A 22,977-nucleotide genomic window follows, 5' to 3' on the forward strand; every position below is an offset into this window, starting at 1 on the left:
AGTAGCTACTACCTGTATTTTGTAAAATTTTTACTATTCCAGGCCTAAAGTCAGGAGAGGTTTTCTGGGTTGTGACCTCTATGTGGACACGCATGCTCTTATCTACACTGTGGAAAATTGCATATGGTCTGGCAGTCTTACCCATGGGTAAGAATTTTGACTCATTCAGGAATCTCCTTGCTTGGCACCTGCCTTAGTTGGTTTCATCCTTCCCAGGGTCCTTGGCAGTAGTGCTGAGAAGTCTCCTGCTAAAAAATATCCAGTCTTTGCACTGCATAGCAACAGGGATGCTGTTTTATGGACCTGTGCTATATTGTGGCACTATCCAGGTCATGCACTGGCCTGTCAGGCTGTCTGCACACATAACTAGTGCTTAATATGCAGTCCAGTTTGATCTTCAAAGTTACACTAACTTCTCCCCTTAAAACAGCTGTACTGTACTGCTCTTGTAGGTGAGGAGAGGGAGGGCCATCTGCTAAGTTGTGTAAATTGTCACCATTTCATTGACTTAAAAAGAGTTCTGTCAGTTTGCTCTAACATGTCCCACTGAGTTTAACAAGCTTAAACCATTAATTCATTCATTTTTCCTGGTGTGAAATGTAGGCTTCAGGTTAAATTATTAAAAATATAGATTCTTTGAGCCCAGAATTCCTTGTATCTAGCAGCTATGTAAAGAAGATTGGAGAACGAAAAAACTCTCCTCGAAAAAACTTAGATATTTTAGACTAGTAAAATGAATTTCTAATGCAATTTGCAATGTAAATAGAATTGGTCATATATAGAAGTATACATATATAAATATATGTATATATATAAATATATATATGTGTATGCATTTAGACAGATGGATAGAATAGACACATAGCTAGATACAAAGTGACAAAGTGACCAGGTTATGGTAAAGAGGCAGAGAAAGTAATTTTTTGTTACCTGATTAATATATTTTAACTATAATAACTGGTTTCCAAAGATAAAACTTTGTCTCTTCTACGTACAACTTTCCTTCCCTAAGAAAAATCCCATCACATATCCTAGGTCCGTGGTTACTCAGCTTTACAGCTGAAGGGTTGAACATAATTTTAACAGATCAAAGAAGTTCCAATCAATACTGTGCTTCCTGTGACTCCTGTAGTCCATCAGGGAAGGGCAGTGGACCTGACATAAATCCTTTCTTTCGGCAGCTGGGCTGCTGCTGCGGAGAAGAAGAGCATCTGCTTAAAGCAGGAGAGGGTCACATTACCAGGGTTCCCATGGCTGAAATAAAATAGTGGTGATGTACAAATGTGAGCACCAGTAGATATAAATGAAGATGCTATTTAAAAGTTGCATGGTGTGACTCAAGTGATACAATTTAAAATTCAAATTAATCCGTACAAGTTACATCCTGATGCAGCTGTCCAGAAATCCAAAGGTCTGTATGTGGGCCTCAGGTTACAGATTAGAACCACAAAGGCTGGGCTGTGCATATTTTAAGGGGAGAAAATTGCATGTGCCCATAAGTTTCCACAAATACCCATTCCATAGGAGGATTTAAGAGGCAATCACCCATCTGCCAAAATGTGTGCTGTCTTTAATCATGTTTCTACTGAATGCGTAGAAAACATCAGAAGAAAATAATATTAAAAAAAAAAAAGACCAACAACAACAACAAAAAAATTCACCCCGCAAAAACCAAACCAGGATTGCCAATGCTGTAATTATTAAGAAAACAAGTGATTAGAAGGAATAGGCTGCAATGAAAGTGAACATAAATTTTATTATATATGCACTTTTGGAACTACACATAGTTGTCATGACTTACAACACTAAAACCCTTGTTAGAGGGGAGGACACTTAATTTAATTCCATGAAAACTACTGTATAAATGTAGTTCATAAAATGAACTAAATTCACTTCTAACTTAATTCTATTTAGTTTAGTTCTAACTAAATTCTAGACTTTTGTTGAAGTAATTCACAGTTTGATTTTTTAGTTATGTAAAATAAATGCACAGTTCTTTTTTTCAGGTGTAACATTCATTTGCTCTCTACTATAAGCTTGATTAACTGTATAAATTGATATCTGAAGAATTTAGGAAGCAATGGAAGAAAAAACAGCAAGTCAACAGAGTGAAATTCTTGTGTAGGTTCCTTAGATAATTCATATCCAAGAATAAAGAAATATGAGGTCTGTGGAGTACATGTGATACTTGATATACGTGCTATATATATATATATATATAATTTCCTTAAGGTCTATAAGAAAGTTAAATTGAAGTTTATTCAGAAGTTTTGCTCTGCACTGATCTGTGAGAATCTACGGACCGAGAAATGTGTTTATGGAGGTGATCTTCTTGTATTCCCATGCATCTTGCATTTGGAGGGAAGTTGTTTTCCAATAGCTTTTATAATTTTCTTGTCTTCTTCAACCCTACTATTTTATTTATGCTTTATTGCCATATCCTACACACAGATATGTGCATGATTACATTGAGAGCCATGCACATATGAACATATTTCTCTGAAGAGAAAATGTGGTTGTCAATAAATATGCAATGTGGCACAGTTATGATTGAGCTAGACAGTTCTAAGATGCTTAACTTGATAATTTCAAAACCAGATTTCTTCAAACATGCCCAAGGCAGGTATATGTCAAGTTAAAATTTACATGAATTGGAGTGTAAAAGGGCAACCTAAACATTTTTCAAATTATTCAGAAGTCTGCTTATATTCCATAACTCAGAAACAGCCAGACTGGATTTTTACTACACTTTGATAATAATTCATAGTTGGGTAGTGAACAAACATGAACAATATTAGCACAACAGATCATGTTCTTAAACCTCTAAATGTCATAATAGAAATTAAATACCTTCTCAATCACATTTATGGTCATTGCAAGTGAGGTGCTATAAAAAGTAAAAAAACAAATGCTTTCGTCTTTGTTTCCTCATTTGAAATGTTCATTTAGGTACCCCTCAGAACACTATTTCTTGCTATTAAATGTCTTCAAGGAATAATACTTTAAGTGCTTCAGACTGCTCAGAGTTTTTGACGTAATGTCAAAATTCAATGAAACCTATGCTGCCACTGGTGTTCCTTCGTATGCTAAGAAACCCACTCTTCCTTCTAAGTAATTACTTCTACACTTGTTCTCAGGGCTAAAAATTGTTCTGCCAATATTCATGAAGATGAGCTTGTCCTTGCTACTTATATTTTATTTGTGGAAAACAAATGAGATATACTGTGTGAATGCTCTGGGAGTTTAGTTCAGTTTAAAGTCAATTCTGAGCCAAAGAGATGATCCCAGTGTCCCACAGATCATTCCTTAGACTGTCAATCAATGCATTTCACCTGGGTCTCTCTATCTACTAAATCAAGTAGCGAGTAACACCAAAGAGGGAAGCACACATCAGTTGAAAACAAAATGAACACCACAGTAGGTGAGACCAAGGGTCCATCTAGCCCAGTTTTGTCTCTCATACAGCATAGTGGGAAAGACTGCTAGAATATTTTTTAGAGTTTACTTTCTGGCATGCATTTTCTCCATTGTGTGTTGTTTCAGCTTGTAGACACTGTTGAGCTCTTCTTTAGTGCCATAAATGATCTTTCTTATACTGTGGTGCCCAAAACTGCACGTAATATTCCAGGTGACGCTGTACCAGTGCAGAGCAGAGTGGGACAATCACCTCCCTCAACCAGGGAGGTGTGCTTGAGTTAGCAAAAGCGATGCTGTGCTTGAGTTAGCAAAAGTGAGCTATTACGAGTCATCTTAATTAAATTCCCCTTACGCAAATTACTTGCAAAATCCTTACGACAAGTAAGGATCAGCCAGGAAGCTCCTGTGAAATTAACAGAGAAGGGGAGGAGGAAGGATACAGAAATTTGAAAAGTAATATGAAAATGGGGGATTTTTTACTGGTATTTTGGAGGTAAGCCAAACTACTTATTTGGATTCCTAATTGCAGAGTTTCCCAGTCTTCCTTTTACATCCCATGAGATAAGGGTTTAATTGGAAAAATAAGGACACAGAAGAGATTTATAGAAGTACTTAAGCTGACAATCCAGGTGCCATACAGTTTGATTCTTTAGGAAATTCCCACTTCTACAGTGGGCAAGTCTCTCTGCTTCCAAAGAATTTTAGGAGAGTCATAGGATGCTTTAGATTCAGCAGGACTTTTCTGTGCCAGAAGACAACAGTAATGTGCATTAAAAGCAAGCTTTGTTGGTGAATTGGATTAATTTTACTAGTGAAATAAATGAGATTTAGATGTACAAAGAAATATTTTAACTGTTTAAAAGCTGGATGGAAGAGCTTTACAGCTAAACACAGCAGGTCAAATTTTGAGGTTCCTGAAGTGCTAAAGATTCTGCCAGGTCTGGTTGGAGTTTTCTATAGGCTGTTTCTATAGTTTCTATATGCAAACTCTGAAGGAAGTCTTCACCACTGGATTCACTGTACCTGTTAATCTCTCACTCCCTTTTCTTTGGCACTGCTCTCTCTATGAATGAAAGCTTGCAAGTTGAAATTAAGTTTTCTGGCAATTGCCTTTCTGAAGACAAACAAAAGAACCATTAAGGAGCTATGCAGAGCCTTTCAGAAAGATATTCAGCAGCTTGAAATTCCGCTTGAAAGGAGTCTTCCCTTTGTTATTGAACTGATTGCTTCCTCCTTTAGTGTCTCCTCTTCTGCCCTGCAAATGAAACATCCAATCCTGTCTTTCTGGAGAGAGTTGATGGATGAAACAGTTTCATACTATGCACTGCTAGCCAAGCTCTTTTTATCCCAGATGGATTCTTCATATGGCTGATTTTCCCCATACAAAGTAAGAAGTAAACAGAGGATGATAGATATTGGCTTTCCATCATCTGATCTGTCAGCTGCTGTACATTAGAAAGTTATCTATGCCTTTAATTGTGAGTAGGAGAGGGATTTAGAGCTTACAGGAGCGTAATTGTTTCACAGTAAATCTACAGATAAGCCCCTCTTCCTTAGTGCCCACACACTTCCACTGACTTTAGAATATTAAATTGTCCCTTTCTCTTCAAAAACTGGTGCCTAAAGGAAGATCCATTATCCTGAAGTCTTATTTTTAGCTTAGACTCTAATAGGATGCTGATATTGCAAACCAATAACAAAAATGAGGAAATATTAAAATGAAGCATAAGGCTTCTTTTATTACTCCCATACTTCTTTACCGCATTAATTTTGAAACATTTTTCTATTCTCTATCTAATCCCAATCTTAGTGATAAAAGTTTTGATAATTGACAAGTTTCTTTCTCCTGTAATGCGTTCCTGGAGACAAGGTGTAAGCGTCTGGGGGAGGGCAAAGGAAAGGAGGATTTCTATCTTTTAAAGTGCCACAGACTGTGAAATTTTCCTTTCAGCTTACTTAGATAAAATGGACTTGTTTTGATGTCTAAATCTCAAAGTTTGGTGAATTGCTTATTCTTTATTATGAATGGGTTTGAATTCAAGTGAGCAAGTAGCTTAAGAAAATCAGGTAAATTGTATCAGGTAAATATCTGCAGTCCCTCTGGGTGTGTCTCTGTTTCTTTTGAGCTCCATCAATCTTGTCTTGTTTGTGCGGTGAGGATAAAAGAATATGTGCCTATTGAGTAAAGAGTACTTGTGTAAATGAGATAATGAACAGTTGCTTGTATTCCCCAACCTACCTAAGAAGACAACCGATTTTGCTTATTGATATTATTAATAAGAGGAATGTACACCTGAAAAACGTCCATCCTCTGTTCGTAGATGTAATATGGAGTGATTTCATATTTAGGGTTAGTCTAATTGCATTCTTTGAATCAGTGGGTGATGAAAGGGAATCATGATATAAAAAAAGAGACAAATACTATTTGCACCAGCCTCAGGTAGGACATGCTGTTCCTGTCCTACCTCTCCAAACAAGCAGAACAAGTTACATCATGCTGATCACATCCTTGAAGGTTTCAGTGACAAAAGTGACCAGGTCAGAGGACACAGAGATGTGGATCTGCAGCTGGAACTGCAGCTTCTGTCCAGCTGGACTTCCTGCTGCACTGACCTGAGAAGACTGGATATCACCAATGAAAGCCCATACAGTTTGCGAGTGAGCTAGTGCCTCCTCTATATCCTTTTTGTCACACAAAGCAGTCAATTTTCCTGGTGTCAAGGATATCTGGCATTTTTACAGAGGGATGCATGACTATAGATAGTTTATTTTTGCCTTGACTTCAAGCTTTTATTCCTGCTGTCCTCTTTTTTTTCCATTGGTTTCATGAAAATAAATCTCTTAAGACATACAAAGAAGCATAATGAAAAATAAAACTTCAGATAAGTTATTGGAATAAAACATTTTGACATTTTAGAATCAGAAGGTAGAGTAATAGCATTTGGCTTGGTATTTCCTCTGATAAGGAGATAATTTACTCTAACAGCTACCTGATAGAACAGGATGATGTTAAAGGAATAATTAATAATTTGTGGGATTTTTTGGTGCTTGACACCTGTCTTTCCATTATAATTGAGTTAATAGAATTCTCTTTTGTGTTCTGTGTGGTTATTGTGGTTATTTCAATATTTCAATAACCATTCAGTGCTAAATTTTCAGGTAGAACTTCAAATATATCAGAGTAGCACTTTGTACACTGAACGATGATGAACAGAAAATACAATTCTATTTCTTTTACTTTCTTATTTTTCTAAGATGAGGAAGTGAAGTGTATGCTGTTATAAAACCAGCAGAAATTAAAAAGTCAGGCTGTGATCCCAGTACTCTTTATGAACAACACAATCATATACCTCTATGTATGTACAAACCTAAGTAGAAAAATGAGAAATTTTTGATAATAGCGCCTGAGACTGGCTTGACTCCATATTTACTGGCCTCTGAATCCAAGCAATTTTTGTGTGCTTGAGAAAGTATTCATAATGACACTACATTTTAAAGAGAACAGTATTCATATTATTTTGTGGGTGCTGGGCTGCTGGGAATAGAAATATATGTACACAGTGAAAACAGGCAAATGGAAGTTCAATAAAGGCTTAAGTAATATCACTAATGACAACCACAAAATAAGGTAGTAGAAAAAGAAGGGAACTGACCATTGAAATTTTTCAACGACCCATAACAATATAATATTTATCTTGAAACACTGACTTGTGGACTGTCCAGTAAATTGCATAAGTTACTTAAGGGATTAACATTAAAGGGATTAAAGGGATTAACATAAGGGATTTAACATTAAAGGATTTAATTACTTATGTCATTTTCAATACACAGCATGCCACATCCTATTGCAATACTCAATATAGTATGTGTAATCATCTATCCAGACTGTTGTTGCTAAATTTTCTTAGCTCCTGATCGGTATATGAGGAATAAAATTCCATCTCCTTATATAATTTGAGGAAACAAAATGAAAATTTAAATCTACATGGAAACCATTTGTTATTTTGATATTGAAATTTCTCCTCTAAGCACCTATCTACAGCCAAGAGTTTTCCCAATCTGACACCAGGGCTATTGGTTACGACTGGTTGTGAAGAAGCCGACTAACAAAACAGCAGATAGTTTCTGACAGTTATTAATTTTATTCACTGAGCTTATTATTAACTTAGCTTAGTAGCTTTTCAGCTTTATTGAACACTGCTAAGTTAGTTCATTGAGCAAAGAGTCTTTTAGAAGTAATCCGGTCTTCTAAGAATTTTTGGAGTTTCGGATATTTCAATGGCTTTTATCAATCAGTAATATTTTTGTACCTTGATTTTTTTGTCATTTATCTCAAAAGTTTTATACATAGATTTTATAAATAAAATCTCCAGATTCTTTGATATTTTCCTCATGAGTAAATTAAATCTAAACTGACGAAGCTGGCTGTTTACTGAAATGGTACATGACTATGGAACTTCATGCCTCCATGGCTTTGATTTAAATATACCTTTCACCTACAGCAATTAAAAAATTAATTAATTATAGTAGGAGAGCTCGGTCAGCTATGTTGGTGGTCACAGCGAGGGGAACATTTAAAAAAATATCCTCATCTTTTGAGTTCAGTGTGGATATTTACATACTCTGGTGTCAGTCAGTCCCTCTTTTTAATTTTGGGTGTAGATATTAGGAGTCTGGCTGATGTGTTGTATGCATTAGAGCATGAGTGTGGATTTGTATGTGTGTGTGTATATACACAATCACATTCAGACAATTTGTTTTGCATCTTCTGGGATGAACAAAGTGTAAGAAAGGAATTTTGTATCAGCTAGCAAAAACTTTCTACAGTAAAATGCAGAAACGTTACTGGAACAGAAACAACTAAGGATGAGTTTTGCAATGTGCTGAAAACCTTTACTCTTAAACATGGAACTATTGGTCTGCTTAGGGTTGTGTATGTCTGGTATAAGTTTGCTGAGCTGGAAACTGCATTTTGCAAGATCAAGCAAATCCCAGTGAGACTTTGCCAACAAAGATTTGACTCTTAACATAAAGAATCAAAGAATAGTGACATGAGAAAAAAAGTTTGAGAAAGTTTAATTTAGCACTAAACGAGAACTTCATCTTGAACATCAACAGATGTTTCTTGTCCCACTGATTGCCCTTATTTTCTTCTGTGCAGTTTATGAACGAGAACAATTTAGTCAGTGGCTCACTTATTTATTGTAAAGTACTTCATGTAATGAGACCACTGTTCTTCTATGCTATATGGCTTTTAAGTGGATCTATACTCATTGGAATTACTTATGAAATATTACTTTAAATGTGCTGAGACATAAATACTATAAATTTCAATTTCCCCTTTGTACTTACAGACGTAAATATACTTCCAGCAATTATCTTTGAGAAATGTACATAATCTCCTTCTGCTTTTCTTGTTTCCACCTTTAATTTTGCTCAGGTAATGTTAGTGTGGTTTCCTTTATTTTATTAATTTTCAAAAATCAGTATTTATAGTCCTTTTGAGTTAACTCAGTCTGGGGTTGGCCTATTGGCAAACCAGTTTTAAATGGTTTAGAAATTTATTTCATTAACTTCTAATGATGTTTCTTCATCACTGAGAACACTTTTTGTTTGTATTGCTCTTGCATCTTATAATCTGCAAAAGAATATTAGTACCAGATGCTGGGAGGACCATGTGCAGATCTTTCCTTATGTAGAGCAACTTGCTTGCCAAAAAAGGTTCTGTTAATGCTAAAATCATTTTGGTGCACATTAAGGTCAAGCTCTGCCTCTGCAAACTCCTGAGACCTGGCAATGCCACATGCAGTTAGTGTTAGCCAACTGATGTCCCTGTAGGTGCAGGACAGACACCTTTGGAGAGTGGTGACGTCCACCTGGAGAAATCTTGGCCAGCTGTTCCTGTCTCCTTCCATTAGCTGGAAAGGGAATAGACCAGTATCTATATTTCTAACCTTTAGAAAGCTGAGGTTAGGTGAGAGGAATTGCAGCCTCGGTGGCCTGATGCATTCCTGCAGACCTTGCCGGGCTGGGGTTCAGGTGCAGCCAACATGTGGTGGTACCTCAGAGCAGCAGCAGCTGTGGTGCTGGCCTGAGCATCCGCACGGAAGGAGCAGGTGGTGGACGGGGGTGGCTCACTGCTGTGCACTGCAGCAGCACCCCAGACTGCCCTGACACCAATCCCTGTGCCAAGATGTCAGAGCAGGGAAGGATGTGCACTTTCAACATGGGGGGGGGGGGGAGGAGGGGGTGAAGGTATGCAGCTGAGTCACAGTTAATGAAAGAGCTGGGGAGATGGATTGTGTATCAGCAGGAAAGATCCATAACCGGTGGGTGAGGAGGGAAAGGACAGTGACACATTTTTTCCTGCATACATGCACTGCCTGACAGACAATCAGAAATTGCTGTTATCAGCACCCAAGATACCTTCAAAGACAACTGAGCAAATTAAGTTTAAAATGACCTGCTATAATATTTGCCCAGTGCCTCTCACTCCCAGAGCATACATTAGGACCAAGGTTCATTTTGTCTCACTGAAAACTCCTGACACATATGGAATAACCAGGATTTCATTAAATAACTAAGAATTCACTGTTGGAGATGAAGTAATCATTCAAGAGTTGTGCTCTCATGAAATGGCATTTTTCTTGTCTTTAAATCTTTTTTTTAATGATGTGTTTTTCATTCAGTTTGTTATAAGGAAATTACTTAAATTATCTCAATAAAAGTTTAGGCAGTCTTTATTCTGTAACTAAAAGCATGCACAAGAACAAATAATTCCAAAGATATATATCAAGTGTATGCAAACTCTGTAGAATCATCTCTTTTGAAGCGATTTTGTAAAACCACTTAAAATCATATAGAAAGACATTAGTCTTATAAAAAAGTAAAATGAATTAAAATATGCAGAATTAACTTAATTTGTGCTTGTTTGTGAGCATTTATTATTAAAAGATATTAAAACATAATTATTTACATAAACATACATAAACATATTTACAACTAGCGCACTTGGTCTCGTCTTACCACTTCCAACATTGCTGTAATGGAGGCAATTTTCTGAAAGACTATTATTGTTTTGTAATTAGTTGTATGAGTATAGAGGAAAAAATGGTTCCTCTGTTCCCTCGGTCATAGCATGGAGAGCAGGATGGCCATCTCTGTGTAGGCTCACCTACCTTACCAAGGCCTTATGGAGAAATCTTGGCCAACCATAGCATTATAGCTCTGTCTGTAATTCCCACAATAAGCTCATGCATACATGCCCTGCAATATAGCTCTGAGGAGATGGTCATGGCTCCATGCTGTGGAGGGGTCTTCACAGAAACTCAGAATAAGCCAGCCCAGAAAAGCCTGAGTACCAGATATTTTTCAACGATTGAGACCCAGGATTTACTGGTAATAGGCAAAGAAGGGACATTTGAAGTTTTTTGTTGCTTAATAGGGCATAACTTGTTTGGTTTAGCCAACATGTAGCCAAACCACAATGCCTTACCCAATACACAGTGTTAAATCCTGGAGGTTTTTGTTCTACTGAAGTGTGAGAGTTCTCAGGAAATTTAATGGTGCACCAGACAGAAAACATAAGAGACCAGAAGTGTCAGCAGTGCAGAGGCCAGCGTAACAGCAATGGAGCTGGAGCAGCCTTTGCCTGCTCCTGTTCCTCAGGTGAGTAAGGGTCCAGTGTCTTCCATAGACATGTCTTCCTCGGACATGTCTATGATGTTGGCAGTGCCGCACACATGGCCAGCTGCCCTGTGTGCCAGCCCCGTCCCTGCGTTAGCTCTGTCTTTGTGAGTAAGGCCAACTCCATTCTCAGGTATGACTATCTCCCTCCCAAAAAAGGATACAGAGACAGGAGTTTAATCTCTTTGTGCTGAAAAATTAGGACAGGCATAGGTGATCTGTTAGGTGCTACCAGGAGGTGAACAAATTAAAATGTACGAGTCATGACCATGTCAGACTTTCGAGTCTAATTCTTGCCTTGAGCCAACATGTGAGCAATAATTACACTCTCCAGTGAGCTGCTCTATGGACATGAGTAATTATAATCCCTGATACACAAAAGTGTGTATCTCATTATAATGAAGCACAGAAGTAAACAAAAATAAATGGACTAGAACTAAATGTTCAGAATGCCATTTGTATGCTTGGCTTTAGACAGTTGCCTCAAATTTTACATGAAAAGGAAGTCTGCATGTGGAATTCTGGCCTTATAAGTGGTGTTTGTGTGAATAGTCATTAGAGTTATTTGTCCAATATCTGGAAAGAAAATGGCTATTCAATTCAAATATTTCATTTGGTGGTGAGAAGTTTGCAGAGATATGCTGCTTCTAAAGTTAAAATTCAATTATCTGTTCACGTTTCTGTGGTAACTAACTCAGTAACATTAATTAATTCAATATTCCAGTCCCATTTTATTAAAATCCTAAAGTACTTACAAAAATAAGTATAAAATTATAAAATTCATGTGACTAGCTGAAGTCAATTAGAGTCAATGCAGATCTAGGGAGCAACTCAGTTCATCCTAGAACAGATGCCTTAAATATACTCTGGATACATGTAGTTAATCAAAAGAATCTAACATAGCAATATACAAGGCTTAGACTTACAAATCTGATCTCCATGTGTTCAGATTTCATTAAAGTCAAATTGATACCAAACTTTCTAGGTATTCACAAAAGCTTGCCATGCAAAAAGCTGCAGTGGAAACCCATGTGGTCCACCCAACTGTCAAGACAGATTTGGAGACCAGTCAGTAAGGTTCAGTCTTATTTTTCTACTTTTGTAGGGAAATTAACTACATATGACTACCAAATTCATGTAATTTCCAGCATTTCTGTGTTTCCTTACCTGAAAGAAGATGGCACTGAAACATGTACATGATGGAAATCCTGGTTCCACTGAAGGCAAACAGGACATTTCTTGGATTTCTTTTATTTCAGAAATGCCAGGATTTCACCCAAGGACAAGGATGGTTGTGCCATGTAACCACAGGTGTTCACAGGAAATGAAGATAATTCCCGAAATTTCAGAACAAAATCAAACACCCCTCCTTGTTTGGCAGCCTCCTGATTACATGTTCCATCAAGGCATCTGCTGGCAACTCTGTTGTAGGGAACAGGTTGTCTTGTGCTTGAAATGTGAACAAAGAAACAAGTGCTGGAGTTCAGTGATGACTCACATCTGGCAGCATATATTTGTGTCACTTCTGAGTGGCACTGCCCTGCTCTGCTCCACAAAAACATTCTAAATGATGTGGGAGATATTTTATATGGAGAAGCAAATCATGCTGTACGTGACTCAAAAAGATCTTGTAATTACTTTATCCCTTATTCAAATTACTCTTTAGATCAAGATTGTATTAATACTCATAATTAATTTGGCCTTACATAATGCTTTTAATCCAAGTATCTCACAACACTTCTTGAGCATTAATCTAGTCACAATATCTCAGTGAAGTACTCAAGGAACCTGTGTGACTCTTCATCCACTGCCAAGAAGTGGTCACTTCTGGGGTCAAGTAAGGCAGCTGTTCAGTAATGCATAGTGGCATTGTGCCACAGTTTGGGAGGGATGTGAGAAGTAAAATCCCTAATTGGAATTACGGGGGGGTTAAGGAAGGAAAATATATTTATCTGTCATCATGGCTAGGCTTCGCGAACGAAGATTTGGGAAGGCTCTATCCACATTTGCTGCAGGCACGCTGGTGGCTTATGAGGCCAATACGTGACAGACAAATCCGATTGCAAAAGGCACAGCAGAAAGACTCCTTAGATGGTGTATTCTGCAATACACGGTTCTTTCTGCGTTGCCTTTTTTCCTCGAGAGTGATCCTGCGTGCGTTCTCAAAGGAGACAGCTGCGTTATAGATGGTGTGTCTCCAGGCCTCCCGATTGGAGGCCAGAGTAGACCAGTTATGGTGATCAATATGGCCAAGGTTGAGATGTTGTTTCAGGGAGTCCTTGTATCTTTTCTTCTGGGCTCCTCTCTTGCGGCAGCCAGTGGCAAGTTCACCATAAAGCAAGATCTTAGGGAGGCGGTGGTCCTTCATCCTGGAGACGTGCCCTGCCCAGTGCAGCTGTGTTCTCAGTAACATGGCTTCTATACTTGTGATAGCTGCTTGCTCTAGAACAGATGTGTTGGTCACATAATCTGACCAGTGGATGTTTAGGATTGTACGGAGGCAGCGTTGATGGAAGCGTTCTAGGAGACGCAGGTGGTGGCGGTAGATGACCCATGATTCAGATCTGTATAAGAGAGTAGACAACACTATGGCTTTGTAAACACTGATCTTGGTGCTTTTCTTCAAGTGTTTATTACGCCATACTCTTTTGTGGAGTTTTCCAAAAGCACTGTATGCCTTTGCTAACCTGTTGTCTATCTCTCCATCAATCTTACCATCTGAGGAGATGAGGCTACCAAGGTAATTAAACTGTTGGACTGATTTGAGCTCTGATTGGCCAATGGTGATGTGGGGATGATGGGGGACTTCCTGAGGTGCAGGTTGATGGAGGACCTCTGTCTTCTTTAAGCTGACTTCCAGCCCAAAGAGCTCAGCAGCATCTGCAAAGCACGATGTTAAACGCTGCAGAGCTGCTTCTGTGTGGGCAAAAAGGGCGGCGTCATCAGCATAAAGCAGCTCCCGGACAAGATGGTTTAAGGTCTTGGTGTGGGCCTTCAGTCACCTTAGATTGAATAGACTTCCATCAGTACGGTATTGAATGTAGATACCGTCCTGATCATTGAGATCTGCCGTGGCCCTTTGGAGGATCATGCTAAAGAAGACTGTGAATAGGGTAGGAGAGAGAACTCAGCCTTGTTTCACACCATTCTTAATTAAAAAGGGCTCAGAAAGTGTGTTGCCATATCTGACTTGGCCGTGCTGATCCTCATGGAGTGAGATGATCATTTTAAGGAACTTGGGGGGACAACCTAAATGTTCCAAAATCAATATTTATCTGTAATTTCATATTTAAAGGTGATAACTTGTCTTTTCCTCTGAAGATTGTCAAAGGCTCTTTAATGTTCAGTTGTTTTTCTTTAGCTCATGACTTTAAGAGGAATGCCTTACCATATCATGATTTAATGACCTATTTTACTTTGAAATTCCATATCCACACATAGCATTTACTTGCCCAAAGTAAATAGCTAGTGTGATTCTTTGATCAAAACTTGTAAGCACTTGCCAATATTTAACATTTCTCCCTGCAAGGCTTATTTCAAGCAGTTTTATTATTCCCACTGTACAGAAAGAAACTGAAGTACTGGGAAAATAAATGATCTTCCTCTACATACTGAGAAAGCAGTGATTAAAAGGTCATCAAATCTTATTTTCCAAGCCTATATTAGTTTGCTAAGCTCTCACTCATCCTTCTTTCTGCCTGTTAAAACATCCCCAATGTTCAGTCTGTTTGACAATTTTTCTATTTTTGATACCCTTAATTAAAGTACAGCTTGAACACAGAGTCTATAATATTCTGCCTAACAGGAGAGCTTTCACATATCCATTCTTGTTTGTTCCTCTACAAAAACAAGATTTAATAAACAAAAATCTACTAACCCCACTGAAGAAGCTCCACAAGTATCTTTTGGACAACAGCTCCCCAAAGCAGGTGCACCTCTTTTGTGCCTACTGCAGCTTCAGCCCCAATCCATCCCCTGGGGAAATGCACCAGGCACCAGTCACCCAGGCTCTCCAGGGCTCCACAGGCTGAGACAGGTGGGATACAAGCTTCAAGGATCTGCCAGATGGAGGACAAATGACTTCACGTGCAATTCCCTCTTCTTGGCAAGGGGCAGGAGGATGAATCCCATGGACAGGATAGTCACTGATAACAGCTTTGAACTTTTCACAGGTCCTTGCAGCCAGATCAGGCTGTAGTGATCTCCTGTAACCTTCTCTGTAGCACGGAAAACAGCAGATATCACAAAGGAATTTTTACATAAGATAAAACCCCCATCTTAATTTAGATGCTGAGAGACAAAGGATCTGCTGTGTCTCCAGGTGAAGTACTGGAATGGAAAATTACACTCACCACTGAACAGCAGAGACTTTACTGTCTCAATTATAAGAAAACATGTCCCTTGTAGGTATTTATAAACAAGTTTGCTGAGACAGGGGAGGAGCCTGAGAAGCCCAGATATTTTTGCCAGGGCCTAGAAAAGCCAAAAGGGCCAGAAAACTCACCTTTCTATATCCTGCTCATAGTATAACAGGAGAAAAAAAATAAAATATATATATATATTTCAAACCTTGACTTTCATGTGCATATCTTTTTTTTAGTTCCCTGTAGCAGAATGTGTATTTTTATGACACATGAAAATTATAACAAAAAATTATAACGTACATGCTAAGAATTTCTAATGATTATTAAATTCTGAGAAAACAAACCTACTACTGTAGCACCTGGACAATACAGGTCTTAAAATATATAGAAAATGATGTAAAGACATCTATAAACACAGTATTTTTACTATCCAGTAATGATATAATCTGCAGTGACTTATACCATCTGTGAGAACTGATGTACATTATTATTGTCAAGGGAGCAGAGAGCTGACATGACCATTCCCAAGATGAAAACACCTTTGTGAGATGACTCTTTAAGTAGAGCTCCTATAAGGATGAAAATTCCACTTCTTGAATGATTTAATTTCTCACCAAATCTTGGTGCTTCCAGATCTCTTATGCAGTTCTCTTATGAAAGAGGCATTCTGGAAAAAAAAAATCCATCAAAGTTCATTTTTTCAGTTTTCTGATTATGGAATTATTACAACTATGACATTGTGTAATTCCTGAAGGGAAAAAATATGAAGACATACTTTAGTCTACAAAAGTATTGTAACAAAAAGTTCTGACATGCTCAACCTATCTCTATGTTACTTGGGTTAAAATTAACAGTTGCACATTTCACTGGAGCAGAACATCTGTCAAAATTTTAATAGCTATTGTGATGTTCTTTAAGCAACTTCTCTCACTTTAAATAATAATAAAAAATTGTACTATTTCAAGAAGAATTCCTTAAAAAGGAATTTAAATTCTCTTTCCAATTACACAAAAAAGTCCACATCTCTTTCACAGTAGATCATAAATTCCAGATGACTGTATGAATTGTGTTCACAATGGTGTACATCATGGTACATCTGTAGCTTCATGGCCACAGTAGCAGCACTTATGTTTCCTTTGTAGAAAGATGCATGCCCTTTCTGCTCAAGAGGGACAAAGAATGTCTCTAGAGTCAGCTACAAATAGCTGAAAAATGCTGACTTCATCTCATTGCAGGCCAGGGAAACATACATTGGGGAGGGATGAAGTTAACTTCAGGGGATTAAAAGAGAAGTCAAGGTTGAGCTCTTTAAAGTGATGAGGAATGTGGGCTCCTAGGTGATATATCTCGCTCCAAATGAGCTACCTAATTACATACCTTCCCCAAGTTAGGAAAAATAATTGCAAGTTGGAAGTTCCTGTTATTCTGTGCTGACACTAAAGAGAGTGAAAGTTAACTAACTCACTCCTTGATAACTAGCTATGTGCTATTCTAAATGCCTACAATTATCTTCCAATACTATTTTTAAACTGTTTATGGATTTTGATAAGCATTCCTAAAACCAACAGGAAGCCATGCAGTCTGGGCAAGTGCCAGGGTTTACATGCCTAAGGGTGATGCCAGACCAATGACATTAACAGTGCTAATTGTGCAGCAACAATGTATTATAAACTCATATCTCATGTTTAATTTTTCAAACAATATTGCATTTGAGTGAATGGATGAATAAATGTGTTTTTTGAATATTTCTATAACTGTACTTGCTGCTGTACATAAAGTGGATGAAATATCAAAGACAACACAATAGATATAACAAAACACAGTGCAGTAACCAAAACACAATGACCAGATGTCTTGGTTTAGCACAGATTTGTAAATACTTTTCTATATGCAGAGCAGAAGAGATCTTTGATCTTATTTGCAAAAATTTATATAAAGAAGTGGAAGCATAATTCAGAGCCAGGTTTAACTTTTAAATGTGTGTGTGCTAATGCAAAATCTAGCTAAAGCAATCACTTGTTAGAAATGTTAAACGAAAGTATTGCTGCGTGTCATTGCTCTGTTAGGATTTAGAGGCACTTAGAGGGAAAAGTGCAGACAACCAGCTGCTCGAATAAAAAGGGACTGAATTCTCCTCTTAATGGTATTGGCACATCACGGCTGGCAGAACAGCAGAAATACCTAAATTAAAAGTTAATTTGGGTACCTCCACATTGTGCAGCACTCTGGCATATTCTAAGTTGCCTTTGGTTGGACTGCACAGATGTTACAGAGGGGAAAACAAGCCAGTTCTCATAAGTTTACAGCATATGTTTTGCTGCACTGCTCAGATCTGCTTGGCTTTACTAGCCAAATTCAAAAAGCATGACATGGCAGCGATTTTTCTCTAGTTGTAACCATTTATTCCACGGCAAAATTGGATCACTGGTAGAAAAGGAAAAAAGCAGGTGGTGGGGGAATGTAAACAACAGAGAAGCAATAGAGATTCTCCTAGAAAAATGTTCAAGTGAGTTATTTACACTGAAACAATAAAGGGCATCTCAAATGCTAAACAGTTCAACATCCTACCTTAATCATACTTAACCAGTTATACAGGTTAAGATCATTACAAATAAATTAAGCCCCCACCCCCATACAGTGTTAATCAAATATAGAATCAAGACAGACGGAACCTCAAGTAGAAAAGGAAACATCTCATTTCTCAGTCATACTCAGTCATCCAGGAGAACAGATGGCCTTAATAACGTACCCTGAAACATCTAATTACATGAGAAATTTTGTATAGTTTTTCAGGACTTTTAATTGTTCCCCCGTGTGTGGAGAGAGCCAAATGTTTTGATAGATTAAATAATAAATATTAAGATAGACTGTGTTACAGCACATACAAGACCTTGCTGAGTTACTGTTAAGGTGGATTTAACAAATACAACAATGCAAGGAGGTATTCTGCAAGTCCAGACTGTCACACAGACAAGCTATCTTAATTTCTTTGGAAGTCTCCCTCATAACAAGTTGGGAACCATGGCATCTCACAATATAAAAACAATAAGGTGTGTATGATAACAGATTTAGGGTCACTAAGAATTTAACCTACATAAATGATATGAGTGGAGCTATGGTCAGTAACTACAGCAAAAAGTAAAACCCGAACAGGAGAGGGGAATGGACATCACACATCAGCACGCCAAGCTGAAATGTGATACTATAACTACAAGATTAACAATATATTGGAAAAATCTAATAGAATTAATGTATATTTAGTGATGGAGATGTAGTTAAGTACCTAAACAGTAGCAAAACTAGATATAATCAAGTTCATAAAGTCTTATTAATCAACATCACCCCAAAATAAACATTAAGTGAAGCAAGGAAAAGTCAGCAACAGCAAATGTGTGTACTGAACTCATAATCTTATATAGAAATATAGGATCTACACCTTTATTACCCAAAACATGTAAAATATTTCCTTCTCGTAATATAGGCCTTAGGAAAGCATAGGAGTTCTGCAATTTTGGTCAATCATATAGTTTAATCCATGTTGTGATTGTGCTGCTTAACCAAATTAAATTTTGTGATGCAGTTAGAAAAGCTGTTCCAAAATGGTGCTGCTTTGATGCTTATAAACCTTCTTTTCAGGATAAATTTATTAATGGCCTCTTTATACCCATTTTTTCTTGTGCCAGCAGTGGCTATTAGTTCAAATAACTTTTCTCTGGTGTATTAATACAAGTATTATAGACATGCAACATTTTGTTAGGTTGTGAAAGCCAAGTTCCTCACTGAAGACAGATTCATAGAATGGTGTGGGTTGAAAAGGAACTTTAAAGGTCATTTAGTCCACCCCCCCTGCCATGGCCAGAGACATCTTTTTAGAGCAACATCAGGTTCCTCTAAGGCCCATCCAGCCTGGCCTTGAACACTTCCAGGGATGGGGCATCTACAACTTCTCTGGGCAACCTGTTCCAGTGCCTCACCACCCTGATAGTAAAGAATTTCTTCCCTAACACCTAACCTAAATCTCTCCTCTTTTCATTTAAAACCATTCCCCCTTGTCCTATTGCTACTGACCCTGGTAAAAAGTCTCTTCTTATAAGCCCCCTCTAAGTATTGAAAGGCTCTCATATAAGGTCTCCCAAGAGCTTTCTTTTGTCCAGGCTGAACAACCCCAACTATCTCACAGGAAGGTGCTGCATCCCTCTGATCATTTGAAAAACTTTCTTTTCCCTAAGTATCTTAGATGCTTTCTCTACTTTTCAGCATATTTAATTCTCTTGTGTAAGCAGCTATAATTGTGCACTACACTTCATGTAAGCTCTTGCTAAAGTACTGTTTAGTACTTCCCTGTCCATGAGAATGTTTTCTATTCATATGGCTGCATCACATCAGGCTATTGGAGGATCACTACCTGTTATAATTTTGTTTTCTATTGTTCCAACAGGTGACTTTATTTACTGCAGAAACTAGATACTTCTCCTTAATCCATTGATATAACCTTTATTTCACTGCTGGTTACTGCCACAGTGATCCTCAGTCCCACCAGTTTAATCTTGTCTTTCCTGAACAGTAAACCTATTACTCATTAATAACTTTATTTTCCTTATGCTTCTTGCTGTTGTACAGGAAAGAAGCAGGCGATCCAAACTAATCAGCAGCATTTTATATGTATTTCCAAGGATACAAGAAAGGAAGGACGATGGATGATCAAGACCACAAGGTCTGTTTTGCTTAACTGAAGGCAAATCCTGTTCTGCACAAATGCCAAGTGCTGCAGAGGTGAAATAACCATGTAGAACACCCCTTAAAACAATAGTGCTTCCCCTTTTGGCTTGTATACTTAGCCAGTATGACACACCTTCTTAGCTATCTTTGCGGTCTCCTTTTCTTTGTTCAGAAGTAAATCTGGTTGAATCAATGTTTACAGTGGTCCATAAAATGTTTTTTTTCCTCTAAATGAAAGCAGAAATCTTATGGAGCAAGAAAATTTACAGGGCTAAGCCTATTACCAGCCAGCTGTTGACCCAAGAGCTTCCTCTCTGGGTAGTACTGCAGATGTTTTATGAACCAGCTGTGGAGGTTTTTCCATTCCTAGTGCTCATTGCCCAAATACAGGGACTTTCTATATACACTCCCTGCCCTTTCATGCAGATCCTAATTGCTATGGATTGCAAGAGTGCAAAAAGCCTGGATTTCAGGCACTTCCCACTCATACCCATTGCAGACACTTCTACCACGAAAGAGTTAAATTGCAGTTGGTAAGCTTGCCAGACGCCACTCCCCCACCCCTCCCTGGGGATTTTGTCTAGCTGAAGTTCTGCAAGGCATACCCAAGCACTCAGGAGGCAAGATAGTTATGTCTATACCAGTAAACATACTAGTACCAAGGTCCACTCATTAATCCCCAGACCAGCTGGCTTTGTCTGGCTGTGCCCACACCGATAATTTTTCTCAGCCTCCAAAATGGGATATCCACCTCCAAGCTGTCTGTTGTGGATGGAGCCTGTCACGGGCCAACCTGTGCTGTGGAGCTGCTCAGGAGGGTACTAGTTTGCTCAGATCAAAATGTGCCTGGGACTGGTTTAATAATCCCTGCATACATTTGATTGCATCAGTTTAAATTAGTATGGAAGACAGCCATAATGATGCTCATACTTTTACATTTCAGTTACAGCTCCCATATACATATATTTTCATTTGTGCCCCTTCTTATGAATGGATAATAGAAGTAGTGCCAAAATCTTTATTTGCAGCTATCAGAAGGTCTGGGAGTTCAAGAACTTCTAATATTATAGCTCCTGAAGCACAGAGATTTATGAGTAGCAATTAGCATTTTTGTGTCCCCAGATCTTGCCTTTCACAGCCAATCTGCTCATGGTGCAGATGCCTGTAGCATCTACTGCTTTGTGCAATGATTTCCAGAGGCTGGAAAAGTTTTCTTGTATTTCAAAAATTCTACAATGATGTACAAGAAAGACAGTCTCGTTTAAAAGTGTAAAGAGCTAAAAAGTAACTTCTCTACACTTTAGACATCTTGACAGCTGCGCTGCTAGAGGCAGAGCTGTACTATTGGAAATCTTTCAGGGTGAAAAAATAGGATAAGAAACAGGATAAGAGAAGTAGAATTAGAAAACCACAAAACCCCATATTACTCACAGGATGCTTGCTCTGCAAGATGTCCAAAGAAGAGATTGCGACAGTAACGGCAAAAGAGGAAGGTAGAGGAAAGCCAAGTTTGGGGAAAGAAAACCAGGATCAGCAACCTCAGGAACTTAGAATACTTAGGTATATTGTCCAGGTTGTCCTGTTCTTATGCTGAAGTGAGAGTCAGACCATGGGAGTTTGAATAAGGAAATTTTGAAGCAGTCAGAAAAGGCCATGAGAAAGCAAATTATAGATAAGAAAGGAAGAACATTATTTGGAAATATTATTTTGCATGATAATGGACAAGCCAAATAACATTCTGGATGAAATCACCTTACACAAATAGGGAAAGTGAAACACGACTGTCCTGTAATTGAATACAGATCTAACCAAGATGACTATTTCTGTTAAGTATTCAGCACACAGGACTGCAAGTTCACAAAAAAAAAAAAAAAAAAAGCAAGCACATTCCAGAGACACCTATATGTGTGATCACTGTTTAACCAATCAAGTAGATGAATAAATCAAGTGAAGATTAAGTATATTAAAATTCTTAGCGTTAGATCAGAATAAGAACAGAAAAAAAACCCAACCCAAATCAAACTTGTTTGCAAGGGAACAGATCTATTTCTTTGAAATAAGAAATATGAAGGAAACTTGTAAAACTGTGAAAACCGTTCCTAACTAGCAATAGTATAGTTCTGCAGGGTTATTCTGCATTGAAATTAGAGACAGCAGTTAGGAGTTGCTATCAAAACTACCCATCTGGGTACAATTTGTTTGCTATTTCCTATCTAGTTGTGCATTTGCTTTACTGTTTTTTAGTTTTAATTCTGTATCTCCAAAACTCTCACCTTCTTCAACATAAAAATAGGTAGATTGAGGCAGAAGTATTGTTTACTGGGTGCTTATTACAGGGTGGCTGTTAAACAAACTGATTAGGGTTTTGGAAACCATAAAACAACTAATCTGGATCAAGGCACATGGTCACATAGTCAAATTGAGCCTTGTTTCCTATGGTTTTAAGTGGTTACCTCTGGGCTTTCAAATTAGACTACTAGACAAGAAATCCAGTTAGTGTAAGCCTGTCACATTGCAGACAGATTGTATTTTAATTGAAGTACCTGTCCACTAAAAGGCACTTTATGCATTAGAATAGTTTCCAGACCTTCACATTCTGAAAAATACAATTTCTTCTCCATAGAAATACTGAAAATTTTTCATCTGAGATCTCAGTAACAGAGGTTCTGAAAAAATAGTTTTATATTCAATAAATTGGAATCTATAGTAACTCGATATTGTGAAAACAAAAGATAACATAAAAAATCTACAGTCAAATTGACAGTGCATTCAAACAAAGGGTTATAACAAG

At 37.8% G+C, this 22,977-nt stretch overlaps 1 protein-coding gene across 3 annotated transcripts in view; it reads right to left on the reverse strand.

Moving 5' to 3' along the window:
• MEI4 (meiotic double-stranded break formation protein 4) overlaps positions 1 to 22,977 on the reverse strand; it is a 145,332-nt gene that overhangs the window by 95,106 nt on the left and 27,249 nt on the right. For 2 of the 3 annotated variants that reach the window (XM_039379137.1, XM_039379135.1), the window contains exons 2-4: positions 16,082 to 16,134; positions 14,981 to 15,320; positions 12,271 to 12,552 (exon numbers count right to left, since the gene is read on the reverse strand). In XM_039379137.1, the coding sequence (XP_039235071.1) occupies positions 12,271 to 12,301 (31 nt within the window). In that variant the 5' untranslated portion in view covers positions 12,302 to 12,552; positions 14,981 to 15,320; positions 16,082 to 16,134. The other variant, XM_039379136.1, reaches the window with a different exon arrangement.

This window comes from Pipra filicauda, unplaced genomic scaffold (genome assembly GCF_003945595.2).
Source record: "Pipra filicauda isolate LSUMZ 115617 unplaced genomic scaffold, ASM394559v2 scaffold157_size4220110_pilon, whole genome shotgun sequence".
NCBI classification, from domain to species: Eukaryota; Metazoa; Chordata; class Aves; order Passeriformes; family Pipridae; genus Pipra; species Pipra filicauda.